This window comes from Podarcis bocagei (assembly GCF_964188305.1).
Source record: "Podarcis bocagei genome assembly, chromosome: 5".
Taxonomy (NCBI): domain Eukaryota; kingdom Metazoa; phylum Chordata; class Lepidosauria; order Squamata; family Lacertidae; genus Podarcis; species Podarcis bocagei.
In genome coordinates, this window is record NC_138129.1 from 82,611,592 (window position 1) to 82,626,741 (window position 15,150).

General features: G+C 42.9%; 1 protein-coding gene across 11 annotated transcripts in view; it reads left to right on the forward strand.

Annotated features, from left to right (window-relative positions):
• NTNG1 (netrin G1) overlaps window positions 1–15,150 on the forward strand; it is a 212,801-nt gene that overhangs the window by 132,111 nt on the left and 65,540 nt on the right. For all 11 annotated transcript variants that reach the window (XM_081195009.1, XM_081195005.1, XM_081195011.1 and 8 more), the window contains exon 4: window positions 9,263–9,435. In XM_081195009.1, the coding sequence (XP_081051135.1) occupies window positions 9,263–9,435 (173 nt within the window). The remainder of the gene's footprint in view (window positions 1–9,262; window positions 9,436–15,150) is intronic.

Consider the following 15,150-nt stretch of genomic DNA (forward strand, 5'->3'; position numbering starts at 1 on the left):
GCACTGGTTGCCAGATGTGAACTTTTTTCAGCTCTCCTACCCCATTGTGAAGTCCATACTATCTGTGGGGCACCACACTGAGTGAGGCTGGTCCAATAAAGTATAACCATATCCATTGTGGGACTAAGCATTTATTAACTGCTCGTATACACACACACACACACACACACACACACACACACACACATATATATGAAAATCTACGAAAAGCATATATGCCGTGAAAATCTACGAAAGCATATATATATATATATATATATATATATATATATATATATATATATCCTCCAGAGACCAGTTTTAGGACAAGTATTGTGGAGCTATCATGGAAGAGGGATATGCAAAACCAAGTAATAGAAATACAGCGCCCTTCATCATGGAAAAGCAAAATTAGATAACATTTTTAATGGCAGGGGGAAGAATCCTAAATGTTTTTGAGCTGGCCATTTTATATATTTTATGAATAGATGTGATAAATTTGTATTATTTTCTCAAATTCCAGACTGTGAACAGGTCTTGCTTTAAGGCAGACCCATTGGAATAGCCCAACAACACTATAGAGAGAACATTACTAATGTAAAGCTAATTCTGCCTATCCTCCTCTGCCACAACTGCTTTGGAAACTTCAGTTGCTCATTGCCATCACTTCTCATGGGTTTGGGCTTGGGCACAAGCATGAGCATCTGAGGTACATTTGCAAGAGAGCAGTTAAAGAGCATTGCCTTTCTCTCAGCTTGGGAGAAAGAGCTGAGGTCTATAATGAGTATGCTAACTTGGGCTATATAGAAAGACTATGGGGTGGTATCCAGCTAAGCAGTTCCTCTAGCACAAGCACTTTTGGCTATGCAATGGGACTTCCCCTCTCCTTCCCCTGAGCACCCTCTAAATCTGTTGTGGAGTTTCACCCAACATACACACACACACACACACACACACACACACACCCAACCAACCAGAGCAGATTTAGGAGGTCTGCATGGTCTGTGGGAAGAGGAGAGGGACAGAGAGTTCCATTGCACAGCCAAAAGTATTTGCGCTACTGGAACTGTTTAGTTAGATACTAAACAGTATCCCAGTTTCTTATCACTAGTCTATACATGGATTTTATTCTGATTTGCCGAACCTTGGCAATTCTATGCAAAGATCCTAAGTTGCGTATTAAGAGAGGAACATATGGCTCCTCGTTAAAAATGTATCCAAGAACAACTCTCACACACTCCTTATTTTTTTTGTTTTTAATTTTTGTCAGCATGAGAGATCCCCTCATGTGACCTCCAGTCTGCTGGTTGACACTTACAAGCAAGTGAATCAACTTGCTATTAGCAGTTATACCTTGGTGATATTTACAGCACTTTAATGTCACTTACATAGATGTAAATAGAAGCTGCAAGAAGCTGAAGAACCCATGATTTGTTCCCACACAAAAACTAAGGCCTCTTCCTTGGGTGTTCCAGAATGCTTACGTAACTGCAAAAGAAAAAAGAAAAGAAGTTCTTACAGACAGAAAGGTATTTTAAAACGTGTTCTGCCAAAATAATGAAAGTAGCAAAGATGTGTGGTCAAGAAAGCAAACAGACCCATCCAAGGAGGAAGAGCTGATCCCCAGGATATTAGGCAGCAGTTTGGAGGTACTGGGAATTAAAACTGCATATTTTGTGTGCCATGAAAAAGACTTTCATGTACAGGTTTTCTCGGTTGGAGTAGGAAGATAGAGATCAGCTAGTTGTGGATACAAACAGTGCCAAGATTTCCAGATACACAGCAAGCCACTGTTGAATTTCACCATCTCTGCTCTGACAAGGTGGCTGTTACAGTGACAGACCATGAAAAGGAAGGTTTGCATCATACATTTAATGCACATGACTTCCCCCAAGAATCCTGGGAACTGTAGTTGGTTAATGGCTCTGGAAACCGTAGCTTTATGGAAGGGAAACCATAGTTCCCAGACATGCTTTAAATGTGTGTTGGGTGTGCTTTAAATGTATGCTGTGGATTTGCCCCAGAGGTGTGCAAAATGTGTGTCAACATCAGATTTTAGTAGCTGGAACATGGCTCCCTCCCCTCTCTAAAACTCTCTCTTTAGAACAGGGGTGAGTAACAGGTGGCCCTCCAAGGGTGAGTAATAGGTGGCCCTCCAGATAGTGTTGGACTATAGTTCCCATCATCCTTGGTCATTGCCTATGATGGCTGGGGTTTATGGAGGTTGGAGGCTTTGTGAGTTTTAGGAGCAAGAAAAATGTCTAGGCAATTGCTTGACTGTCCATCATTTTATTTAGATGAAATAATACTGTGGGTTAGCATTTTGGTTACTCTGGACCAAGGGGTAGCCAATATGGCGCCATCCGGATATTGTTGGAATACAACTGCCATGATCCCTGACCAATAGGTTTTCTGGCTGGGACTAATCAGAGTTGTAGTTCAGCAACTTCTGGAGGACCCAATGTTGGGCTGGGCAGAAAAAGAGCAAAAATGCATGTATCTTTAATGTTTAATAGCAAACCTAGCTTAGACTAGAATGAAAACAAAGACTTCATGGTATCATTGGACCCTCTCCAAATGTCTTCATTAGATCCTTTGTTCACCTCAAAGTCTTGGCCTCTATCCCCACTTTACCACCCGCTGGAGTTGGCCATTAGCCAAACCTATATTTGCAACCCCCACTGCTGGACACAAGCATAGTTTAATAAGAGCAATTGAATTATCCTCAAATCATGTGGTTGCGCTGTTTGTTGGTTACCATCTTGTAGTACCCCAGAGGAAGGAAAGAGATTGCTATCAAAGTGAGTTGGATTTCTTTTTAGCCTCAAGCCATTATCTAATTGTGAAATATAATCATCATTATTTTGAGCTCTTTTTTATAAACAGCTGGAAATGGGTCTTTATGTTCTCTCTTTCATATCTTTGTATTTTCTCAGTTTCTCATCAGCATGAAAGAAGTCAGCCTAGCTTTTCATCTTTTCCTACAGAGGAGTGCTTTGGGGGATGGGAGTCTGGCCATGTACAAAGGCGTTTGAAGGCTTTGGAGACTTGGGTGTCCATTTAGCTTTAGTCTTAGTGTAATGCCAGCATTTGGAGTTTAGGTAGACACAAAAGATGGGGGTGAATTTGGGGATTAAGATAGAATTGAGATAAATATCTGGTCTAAGCAAATGTGAGGTTCTGGAGTTTGTTTGGAGTTTTGGATACATGGCTAGCTTTGCCCAAGGGGATTTGTTGTTTGGACATGTATTTGACATGCCTGAAGGGATGGGTTTTTTCATAATTTGGCTGGGTGTGTGACCATACTTTCTAGATATATATCTGACCTGGCTTGAAAAATAGAAACATTTTGTGACCTAGGTGGAAGCATAATTGATGGATGGCCTCAGTTAGACTAGAGTCTGGTAACTGTGGGTTTTAGTTAGCCAAATCAGTCATCATTTCTGTTTCAGTGTATCTGAAGTGTGCATGCACACGAAAGCTTATACCCAGAACAAACTTAGTTGGTCTCTAAGGTGCTACTGGACAATTTTATTTATTTATTTTTTATTTCCAAATCAGTCAGTCTTTTTAGCAGACAAAGCTCAATAATAGGGCTCTCTAATCCAAGTCCAGTTGAACTTTGGCCCAGTTCTGATGCAAACTTTTTCCACAGAAGCCAGCATGTTGCAATCCAATGTTTTCCATTTCTTTGACATCTCTGAATGAGACAAATGACTGAATTGTGTTTTGCTAGTCACTGCAAATGAATCAAGATGAGCTCCAAAGTCTTTTTTATATATTGTTTTTATTTTATGCTTAATCCAGTCCATGGGATGGGGTGGGATAAAAATTCAAAGAAATATATAATGTGTATAAGAGACTTAAAATATTGTTAAACCAAAGTTGTTGTTTTTTTATGGGAATAATCAATTAGATAATGAAGACAACTAACAGATGGGTGGTTTAGATGTGCTCTGCAATGGAGTCTTGCTTTCAAGAAAAGCCAATGGATATTTACATTTTTCTGATTTCTGTCCACTTACACTTCAGAGGCAGAATCCAGAATTCTCTCTTTTGGCATGTACATCATTCAAACATTCATAAGCCCATCACTGCATATATACTTCTCAGCTGAGCTAAGCGTGCATTGGCTTCCTTTATCCATTCATTATGCATCATTCTCTCTAGTACACAAGTCATTTTTGTAGCTGTAGAATGAATTTCCTCACAATGACATGCACAGAATTTACTAGAGTAGTTCAGCTGCATCTCACTAGATTGATAAAGATATAGAGAGCCCCATATTCAGAAGGCAATGCTTTTCAGTATGCAGCACAAAATGCCATTGCTGTCCTCTTATTATCTCTCAGAGTATGAATCTCTTGCTATGTCCTATGGAATCTAAGGTCAAACAGACACTGATTCCGAGAACTCTGAACTTCTCACAAAAATTAAACATGGGATTTTTAGCCAATAATCCCTGCCTCAAAAATCACAGGATGTAATGTTTCCCATTATTTATATCCTCCTGTTTACGGTGGTTGTTGTATGAAATCATAACCTATTCAGGTCAAAGGGAATTCTCCCCTAAACTGAATATATTCATCTGCGTCCTCCTGATGGCCTTTTTGTTTTAACTGAATGAGAAATTAAATGTTGTTGAGGCTGAACGAAGGAGGTCGTATTGGAGCACGAGACAAACAGTGATCCAAAACACCAAGCCTCTGTTGGCTACTTCAGAGATTAGTTGTCTGGGAGAACAAGACTGAAGGAAGAAGCCATGATAACTAATTGCAACAAAAGCCTTTAAGAAGAAGCAGCTTCTCACTTTCCCTGCCAATCTCTACAAGCCTGCGCCCGCCTGCCCACCGCCCCCCACCCCAAGTCTCAAGGCATAGAATTTATTTTCATTTTGGCGCTGTGGTCTAAACCACTGAGCCTTGGACTTGCTGATCGGAAGGTAAATGGTTCGAATCCCTGTGAGGGGTTGAGCTCCCATTGTTCGGTCCTAGCTCCTGCCAACCTAACAGTTCGAAAGCACATCAGAGTGCAAGGAGATAAATAGGTATCACTCCGGTGATTTCTGTGTGCTGCTCTGGTTCGCCAGAAGCGGCTTAGTCATGCTGGCCACATGACCCGGAAGCTGTACACTGGCTCCCTTGGCCAGTAAAGCGAGATGAGTGCCACAGCCCCAGAGACAGCCACAACTGGGCCTAATGGTCAGGGGTCCCTTTACCCTTTACCTTTTATATGTGTGACTTAGCAGAGCCTCATTTATTGTAGCTAATGCAACTGCAGTGTACCTAATATAAGTGCAGTGAAAAATGTGCAGAAACACCACTAACACGCACAGTCACATTAAAACGCTGAGCATATATGCATAGAATTGTAGAGTTAGAAGGGACCATGAGGGTCATCTAGTCCAATCCCCTACCTGTTAACACAGAGCCAGCGTGAACAGGTGAGTTTGCACATTTCCCAGGCAATATGCATTGCTTCCGAGGAATGCTGGAGAATGTGCACAAGTGGGTAATGTCGACCGAATACTGCATAAACTGGCCAAGTAGTGTCTTCATTCAGTACACATGCATTATACATGTTACATATGAAAGTTACATAGAAGCACTTGTCCGTTTATAGGGCAATACACAAACCATTTCACATTCTCTAGCATCCATTGGTAATTAGCTGTATTAACTAGGGGAAGGTGTAAGAACTCCTTTTGGTACTGTTAACTTATGCACATCCATGTGAATGTATGCGAAGTTGTTTGTACACATTTTACCTGTCAGATCACATAGACTAAGCATGCTGGGGCTGCAGGACTGTTTGCTGTTTTTGCAACAATTTGACTACTGCTGTGTAGTCAAAAGCATGACAGTTGCCTTACATGCACCCTCATATCACACAAGTGTAGAAGCATGCATCTTATCCATAGCCCCTTTTGGTACAAATAGTCCTAATTCATCCTGTGTTTGCACCTCCAGAATACTGCATAGAGGAAGGAGTATTTGAGCACCTTGAGCTGCTTAACACCATTAGAGACTATTACTCCTGTAACTGTTATGTAGGACTTAATGCAATGGTCTTTCCAAGCCCTGCTCCCTTTTAAATGGGAGTCCTGGGAACTGGCACTGGGATCTTTTGCATGCAGGTTGTGTGCTATGCCACTAAATTATGGGCTCGTGAGAGTAGGTGGGTTCTGCTGAGAATTTATCCCGACCATGGTGCTTTCATAATATTTTAACAGGAGCTCTTGCAAACCTCTATAAGGTCTGTTTCTTTTTGAATTTGCTCTTCCAACTCTTAGAAAACAAAGCTGTGGGTGTGGTGAGTTTTCTTACTCGTTTTGAACATAGAAATCTGTTATTTGAAAACTCAGTGGAATGAAAGGAAAAGCAGTACTGGTAGAACAAAACTGCAATGGCAGATCTATGCTCGGATCCTGCCTTCATACATGTATACATTTAAAAAAAAAAGAAACACAGCCAATCTGAACAATTTCCACATAAAAGAACAAGTTCTAAAAGAAAGATACAAAAAAAAGAGCAACACACCCAACAAAACCCCGTAAGACCAGGACTCACAGCCAAAATGGTTGTGCTTCCCATAAACACCGTTGGCCTGATCCAGTAGGCTCTTCTTATGTTCAAGGTTTTTTAAAGTGCTTGTGTGTGTGTGTGTGTGTGTGTGTGTGTGTAGGGGGGGGTGCCACCTGGGCTTCATATCAGGCAGCAAAATATCTGATGACTCTTCATTTATAACACCTCATAGAACCTCTCCAATTTCCAGATTTTCCATTCTTTACCTATTTTAATCAGTATTTTATTTTTTTTATTTTTTGTCAGGAACTGAGCAGTGTTTTTGTTTATATTTAAAGCCATTCTGTAAATGATGTGTGCGAAGAAAACAAGCCTTTTATCAGGGAATCTAGCACCACTAATAGAGAACAATTAAACTTTCCGCTTAGCGGAGCCTCATTTATAAACCTGTTTACAGGGATTTCCCACCACCCTCGCACACCCATTTTAATTAAAAGGGAAAAGGTGTTTGTTAATATTTCCAGCTGGAATGAGGTATTATAGCAGCCATTCTTGAGAGTATCGTTTACTTAAGCCACAGGTGAAATGCAAACTGCATGTACCAGGTTACCAATTCTATCTGCCATTATCCCGAATTCCTTAAAGATGCCATAAGTTGGCTTTGCCCTGAGGATATATGTGTGGGTTGCTACTTGCCTCAGGTCAAATTTCCCTTAAATGGAAGTCAGGTTTGGCAGCTGTTCATTTGCACTTGCTATTTAAAAAAAAAAAATGCTTGCCCCTTCCGCCTTGCCCTAATTACTAGTCACTCCTTGGAACAGGTGACAAATGCCCACAGAAGAATCTTTCCAACCACCGGATGTAAAATCGTTAGGAAAATAATCAACCAGAGTTGCTAAATACCTGGGCACCTCTCCAACATGTATCTGAAGGCGATTTTAAACCATTTCTGACATCTACTGGAAAGAAATAACAATGCTTTCATGCTGATAAAACGAGCTTTTTCATTTTGAACGCATCTTCAGTTCTTGGGGGATTTTTTGGGTGTTCATTAAGAGGCATTGGGTTCATTAAAGGACTTTGGTCCATATTCTGGTTCAGTCCATTTCAATTTGCATACTTATAGCACAGTAGAATACATTGTTCTTTTATTTTATTTTATTTTATTTTTTGCCCAAATAGCCCGGGGCCAATGTCTAAAATTAAAATAACCAGAACTTTTCCAACCATTTATTGATGCAAAAGGTTTCCCTTGAGGTGGTCATGGTATGATGGTTAAGATCTCAAGTTAGTTGCATATAGGAGCATTTTTGCAAGTCCCATTTCATTCTGAAAGGGGTGGGGAAACAGAATTCTATTGACTTGCTCACCATATTCTCCCCTTCCCCTCACAATAATGCTGTGAGGTTGGCCCTTAGAGCTTCCTGCCCTGTTCTCATAGCTCAGGGGTCTGCAACCCGCGGCTCCGGAGCCGCATGTGGCTCTTTTACACCTTTGCTGCGGCTCTGGGGCGGATACTAGCGAGGGGAGGAGGCACATTGTGCACCCCGACACTCCCCACTGTGGCAGGCGCTGTACTGGCTGTGATGTTGCATGGGGGCGGTGCGTGCGTTAGTCACGCACAGTCCCAACATCACCTTCCCGCCCGCTGTCAGATCAGAGGGCAGCGGCGCGCATGCTTTAAATGTCGCAATGGTTTTGCGGCTCCCAGTTGTTGTTTTTCTTCGGAAACGGGTCCTAGTGGCTCTTTTTGTCTTAAAGGTTGCAGACCCCTGTCATAGCTCATTGCCTCTTCCATCCACCAGTGTTGACAAACAATGAAGTTTCATTTAGCATTAACTGAATGGAGATTTATCCAAGGAGACTTCTTTTTTCTTCTTCTTTTTTTTGCCCCCTGCCCACCAAAAGTTAAAGAATCTTGCAGCTTTCCCAAAATATAGTATTTCAAGAAATGCCCTCCCTGCTTTTTGTCACCTGCAAATAGGATGGAGAATTTTTGGAAGCTGCTTTCACTCAGCCTCTTTCAGTTCGGTGCCACTTAGAACTGTCAAGCCTCCCCCCCCCCACACACACACACACACAGAGTCCCAGGTGCTTTGAGGCCCATGCAGAGTTTGTCTGAGGCCTAGGACAGCTGGGAGACACAGGGATTGGCATGGCAGTGTAAGTCCAGCAGGCCTCTGGCTAGTTTAGCCCTCCAAGGCCTGGGGCAAGTATACCTGGTCCCCCCCCTCCTCTGCACAGGTCTGGGTGCTATAGCTCAGAGACATTCAGTTAATTCCCTGTTGGTAATCCCTCATTGCTATACACTCTCATCACAGAACTTCCAATTTCCAAGCTTTCTGGAGATGCAGGAATTACAGTTTAAGCCAGTTAAGTCTTTAGTTAAGTTTGTTCTTCGTAGGATTGGGATATAATATACAATTGTTAATTATAAGGAGCTATGTTGATTTGAGCACAGGGCTTAAGAGAACCAGATCTGAAAGTTTTGATGTAGTTACTTTTTGTTTGATTAGTACACACCAAACAGCAATATCCAACTGTCACAGCATTTATGTATGAAAGCAATTTGAAACAGTGCTAGGAGGCTTAAAACAACAACAACAACAACAAACCAACAGAAGTTAAACCAGCAACAACAAGAGCAGAATGTTTTGTTATGTAGATGTTTCTTGCCAAGAGCTGGTCTTCAGTTTGGAGAACAACATCCTGAAATGAAATCTCCACTTGTGATAACACCTTGCCTTTTCTTTTGTTAGGTGCAAGTGTAATCTCCATGCCACTGGCTGCAGAGAAGAAAACAAAAAATTGTTATGTGAATGTGAGCACAACACAACAGGCCCAGACTGTGGGAAATGCAAGAAGAACTATCAGGGGCGACCTTGGAGTGCAGGCTCATATCTTCCCATTCCTAAGGGCACGGCAAATATCTGTGAGTACTTGTGCACAGCAGAACTGCCACGGTAGTGATGATGCATTTTGGCCTCTGGCCTTGTGGGTAAAAAAAATGATCCTAAGAGAGCACATCAGCCAAACTCAAAACATCCTAAAACATTATAGCTTAAAGGAGTAATAGAACTTTAACCAGTCATGTGCGTGTTTATTTGGGAGCAAATGAACATGCCTATTACCACTGTGTTTGGTGGGTTTATTCCCAAGTAAGTGTGCAAAGGATTAGAAGCTAAACTTTAAAAAACCCAGCCCTGCCTGATGTCTTTTTTAAAATAACCTCAAAATTGTGATATCCACTCATGTAGCATTTTAATAAATGTAAGCACCAAATTTCCTTCTCTGCATACTTCATACGTGCTATCGCATTCAGTAGAATGCCAACATCTCATTCTTTGGGCATTTTTAATGTAGTTTGGTCATTTGAAATTTCTATTGTTCATTTCCTGTTCACTGTGTGAAATTTATAGGAAGGGAAGAACACATGATAAGCCTATAATGTGAGAATCACTGTGTAAACAAGTGGTTTCTAATTAGGGGTCCACGGCCCCATCGCTTGCCTCTCCCCAACAATTTTTTTGTCATTTTTGCCCGGTAATATCACAGATTTTATGGTCTTGTGAGATTTTTCAATAAGTTAGCCAAAATCGGTTTTGAAATCACACCGCAGTAATGATTTTGACCCGGCAATACACAGCAATGTATTGCTCCTCGTGTGAGGGAGGGCAGGGCAGCCGATTACGAGGCCCTGCCTTCCCCTCACGCTGACGGAGAACAGAGCAGCTGATCGCCCTCACTTCAAGGCACCAGGTACTACCTTCCCCTGGCACTGAGGCGGAGCATTTTCCCTCAGTCTGCAGGAAAGCAGTAGCAGCCACAGTAGATGCACATCTTCGCTGGCGCCGCTGAAGGCGGCCTAATGCACCCCCATCCCTTCCCACTCAAACCATACAGTGAAGGTGACTTTGCTTCCTCTCCTTCCTTCACCCACCAGATCTCTGCGACTGCTCCTTCCCTCACGCCTGATCTCCCATTTCAGATGTCGTGATATATCGGAATATCAAGCTGTTTAGCTGTTGATATATCACGATGTTGGAAACCAGAGCCCTAGTCTGTTTTTTTAGTATACCTAAAATCCTTTGCTTATTTGGGGGTACCCCACATTTTGTTCAGAAAATTGCTTTGCAGAGGTAACAACCATGGAGTTATCAAAATTTTCAAAAGTAGGGGGTCCGTGGCTTGGCTTTTTAAAAATAAGGGGACCTCAGTAATAAGCTGACTTGGAACCACTGGTGTGAACTATTACATTTATATCCCACCCTTCCTCAAACATGATCAAGGCAATGTTCATTGTTTCCCCCACTCATATTATCCTTTGAACAATCCTGTGAGGTAGGTTGGCTGAAATAGTGGCCCAGGGTCCAGTGAGCTTTATGGCTGAGCAGGTTTTTGAACCTGGGTGTCTCCAGTTGGAGTCCAACACCCCAACCTCATTGGTAGTCAATGTGGTGCCCTCTACAACTCCCACTGTTCCTGACCGTTGGCCTTTCTTGCTGGGACTGATGGGAGTTGAGCCAAACATCTGGGGTCATATTCAGACTAAACCCATTGAAATGAATGGACCTAAGTTGGGTGTTCATTTAAATGGGCCTACTCTGAGCAAAAGGGACGCAGGTGACACTGTGGTCTAAACCACTGAGCCTAGGGCTTGCCGATCGGAAGGTCGGCAGTTCGAATCCCTGCGACAGGGTGAGCTCCCATTGCTCAGTCCCAGTTCCTGCCAACCTAGCAGTTCGAAAGCACGTCAAAGTGCAACTAGATAAACAGGTACCGCTCCGGCGGGAAGGTAAACAGCATTTCTGTGCAGTGCTCTGGTTTTGCCAGAAGCGGCTTAGTCATGCTGGCCACATGACCTGGAAAAACTGTCTGTCAACAAACGTCGGCTCCCTCGGGCAGTAAAGCAAGATGAGTGCTGCAACCCCAGAGTCATTTGCGACTGGACCTGTCAGGGTTCCTTTACCTTTACCTTTACTCTGAGCAAACGTTAGTTTGCTAACTGCTCCCTAACTATTACTTTCACTGGCCTACACTAGCTTGTGCAAGTTCATACTTCCATGCAACAGAGGCGTATAGGTAAAGGGACCCCTGACCGTTAGGTCCAGTCCGGGCCAACTTTGGGGTTGCGGCACTCATCTCACTTTACTGGCTGAGGGAGCCAGCATACAGCTTCCGGGTCATGTGGCCAGCATGACTAAGCCGCTTCTGGCGAACCAGAGCAGTGCACGGAAACACCGTTTACCTTCCCACTGGAGTGGTACCTATTTTATGCTTTCGAACTGCTAGGTTGGCAGGAGCAGGGACTGAGCAACGGGAGCTCACCCCATCGCGGAGATCTGAACCGCTGACCTTCTGATCAGCAAGCCCTAGGCTCTGTGGTTTAGACCACAGCGCCACCCGCGTCCCTAACAGAGACATACAAACCTCCAAATAAAAATGCAGAAACGGTTTCATCTGTGACATAGATAATATGACATCAAGAATCCTATTCAGCCAAGTGTAACAGGGCATATCTTACAGCTGCTGCCTAACCATGATAAACAACCGGCTGTGAGCTATTCCTTGTCACAAATAGGTCATCACAGAAGACCAGTGGTTTTGCTTGAGTTTGTTTCTATGGTATTACTAGGCGCTGCATCTCTGCACGCTTTGCTCGCCAACCCCACAATTAATCTCCTAGAGCTTCCCCTTCCTACCCCATGTAACAAACAAGCTCACTTTTCACCTTCCCTACTCCATTTCTGATGCCACTTTTCTGCCCTGCATTGCACCCATTTTCACCCTCGCCCCCCTGTCCTCAGCCTTCCTTTTATGCAGTACCCCCTGCTTGCACACAACCACCATGGTAGCCTCCTGAATATTCCTCCTCTCTCACATTGCAACCATTAGGCACCCTTTTCACCTCCCCCCCCCATTATGAAGCAACCATCCTCTCTATTCTGCAGACACATTCATGCCCCTGCTTTCATCTGCACCCCCATTCCCCCCTGCTCCCTCTTTTCTGCAAGCATCCCTTTGCACCCTCATTTTCACCTTCACATACACACACCTCATTCTGCTTGCTTTTCTCAGTTCTCCCTTTTACAAAGACTAGCCCCACTGCCATGCACATCCTTACACTTTACTGTGTAATTGGATTGTGCCCGGCATTGGATGCTGGGTTAGATTCAAGTGTGGCATATGGTCTCAAGAGTTCCTCTTTTTTTATTTACATTCATGGATCGTTGGTATACAGTATATGCCTTATTTTGTTCCCCAAACAGCCATGTAAAACCCACATCCAATGATCGTTACTTGGATCCAGTTATGTTAAGCTTGTAAACTGTGCTTTTCATCTACTGTGAGGTCTTCACACAGGAACTTCTTTTTGCATGTGTGGATGGCACCCAGTATTATGGTCTGCTTGCTGGACCAGGATAAATGCTTAACCAAAAGTACTAATATTCAGTTATTTGAAAATGATGAGCATGATACAGCCAAAGTTAAGTACTCTGAAGTCCTAACAGTTTAAATGGGAGAGATTAAAGCTGGTGCTTAATTCTCTCTTTTAAATCAATGGGACTTATAAGTGCTTAGCTTTTGGCTGGATCATTTCATGCACATTCATCCCTCTGACTAATAGTATTGAGAGCAGCACAATACAGACTTCAGATTGGGGACAGGAAGAGGTACAAAAAGAAGAAAGGAACATAAAAAAGCAAGAAATCCATGAAACTGTTCTGCCATGCAGGCAAGCGAGTTATACATTAACTCGGATCCTTGCTAATTTGACTTATGTACCTAAATCCCTCAGAGGAAGAGGGGTGGGGGAAAGGAGCAAGCAGAGAATAAGCCATCAAACCTTTTTGGAGTAGAAGTTATTAGTTGCTTTTTTATAAAAAGTCCGGCGTTCTGCCCTGTATAAAAGTTTTAAAAAATCTGGCTTTGGAAATAACCATTCACTGAAAAGTTATTTTGAAGAAACAGGGTTATGTGCCGCAGCTAAATGAAAAGTTAAAGGAAAAAAACAGCAGCAATGTGCCATGTTCCGAATGTTATCTCGCACTTCAAAGCAGCAGCTGTGAGGAATCAAACCTCCAAAATGAATATCACAGGAAGCAGGACCTTATCAAGTTTAATGTGAAAGTAATAGACTAAGTAACAAACCATGAAGTGTGGGCAGGGAGGGCATGAAATTATGATAAAATTCCTACCAGGCAGGGGGGGAAGTGAACCTTCAAAAAGAAGGGAAAAACATTTTGTAAGAGCATTAACTTTTAGAAAAACAGACACTTTGGATCACAGAGTTAATACTTTAAAGCTATGTTCACGATACATTTTGAAATTCACAGGATTCCCCCCTCCCTCCTCGCACAGAGAATTCACAGCCTAGAAAAGGCTTCAGAATCACTCAGCTTGAGTGATGCTGCATGGAAAAACACAGTTCCTCAGCATCCAACTCTGCTCTGCCTCTCAGTTGCTCCTTGTAGACAGGAGCATCCTACATCCTTTATGCACCTGTCCAGGTGTCTCCCTAGTGATTGAGTCCCTCTTATACATAGACACTCTCAAGCTCTTGCAATGCAATATGTACTTCACAAATCTAAAACAAATACTTAGCATGCAGGTATCACTAAAGGGATTAGCAAACATGATCAGAGGCGGAGTTTTCCTGCATCTCTTGTACACCATCCAATTTCCACTAAAGTGGGGTTGCGGGTGAAATCTGGAGTGTTTTCAGCCAAACATGTACTAGAAGATAAGAGCAAGTACCTTCAGACTTTCATCAGTCATGAACGTTGACTACCACACAGGAAATCCAGTGGCGTAGCGTGGGGGGTGCAGGGGGGCCCGGCCGCACCGGGCTCAACATCTGGGGGTTAGGGTTAGGGGGCGCAAATCCACGGGTTAGGGGGCGCAAATTACTTGCCTTGCCCCGGGTGCTGACAACCCACGCTACGCCACTGAATAAATCATAAGGTCCTGGTGTCTGACAGAGCTGTCAAGCTCAGCTAAAATCTGGTACAGTTCTCCTTTGTTTTCTGCCTGTCCCTTTGCTTGAAGCACAATGTGATCTACCCTAGACAAACAAATTGGTAGGAGGAAGTGGAAGAGGAGTTGATATCCTCAGATTTCTTGAGGTCTTGGATTTTTCACAGTTGGTATATTACTGACACAAAGGGGGACAGTGTGTAATATATTTGACTCAAAATATGTAGTATGGGCATTTATAAGGCAATGTGACGGGGGGGGAACCCCTACAGATTGATTGCAATCTTACGTTGCCTCACCTGCGATTTTGTATCATTTCCGGCATTTAACAAACAAACTTGTACAAATGTAACAAACCAAACTGATTTTAGACAAATAGGCTCAGAGAGGGATGGCTTTGCTCCTAATCATGACAATCATCCAACCTTGAATTTGGCTTTCATTTGTGCAAAGGTTACTCTGTCCCTTATGCCAGCCATGCTGCTAAGTATACTTCCCCACAGGTGAGAAAACAGCATTGCCCATAGGTGTAGCGATAAGAGATTTATTCTGCATTGCAGATAATCTCACAGGAACCCAGGGTTTCAATAATAGAGTGTTATTTGCCTACGGGAAGCCTTTCATATTGTAACATTATTGCAGAAACTTTTACTTGGGCTTCTTTTGTTTG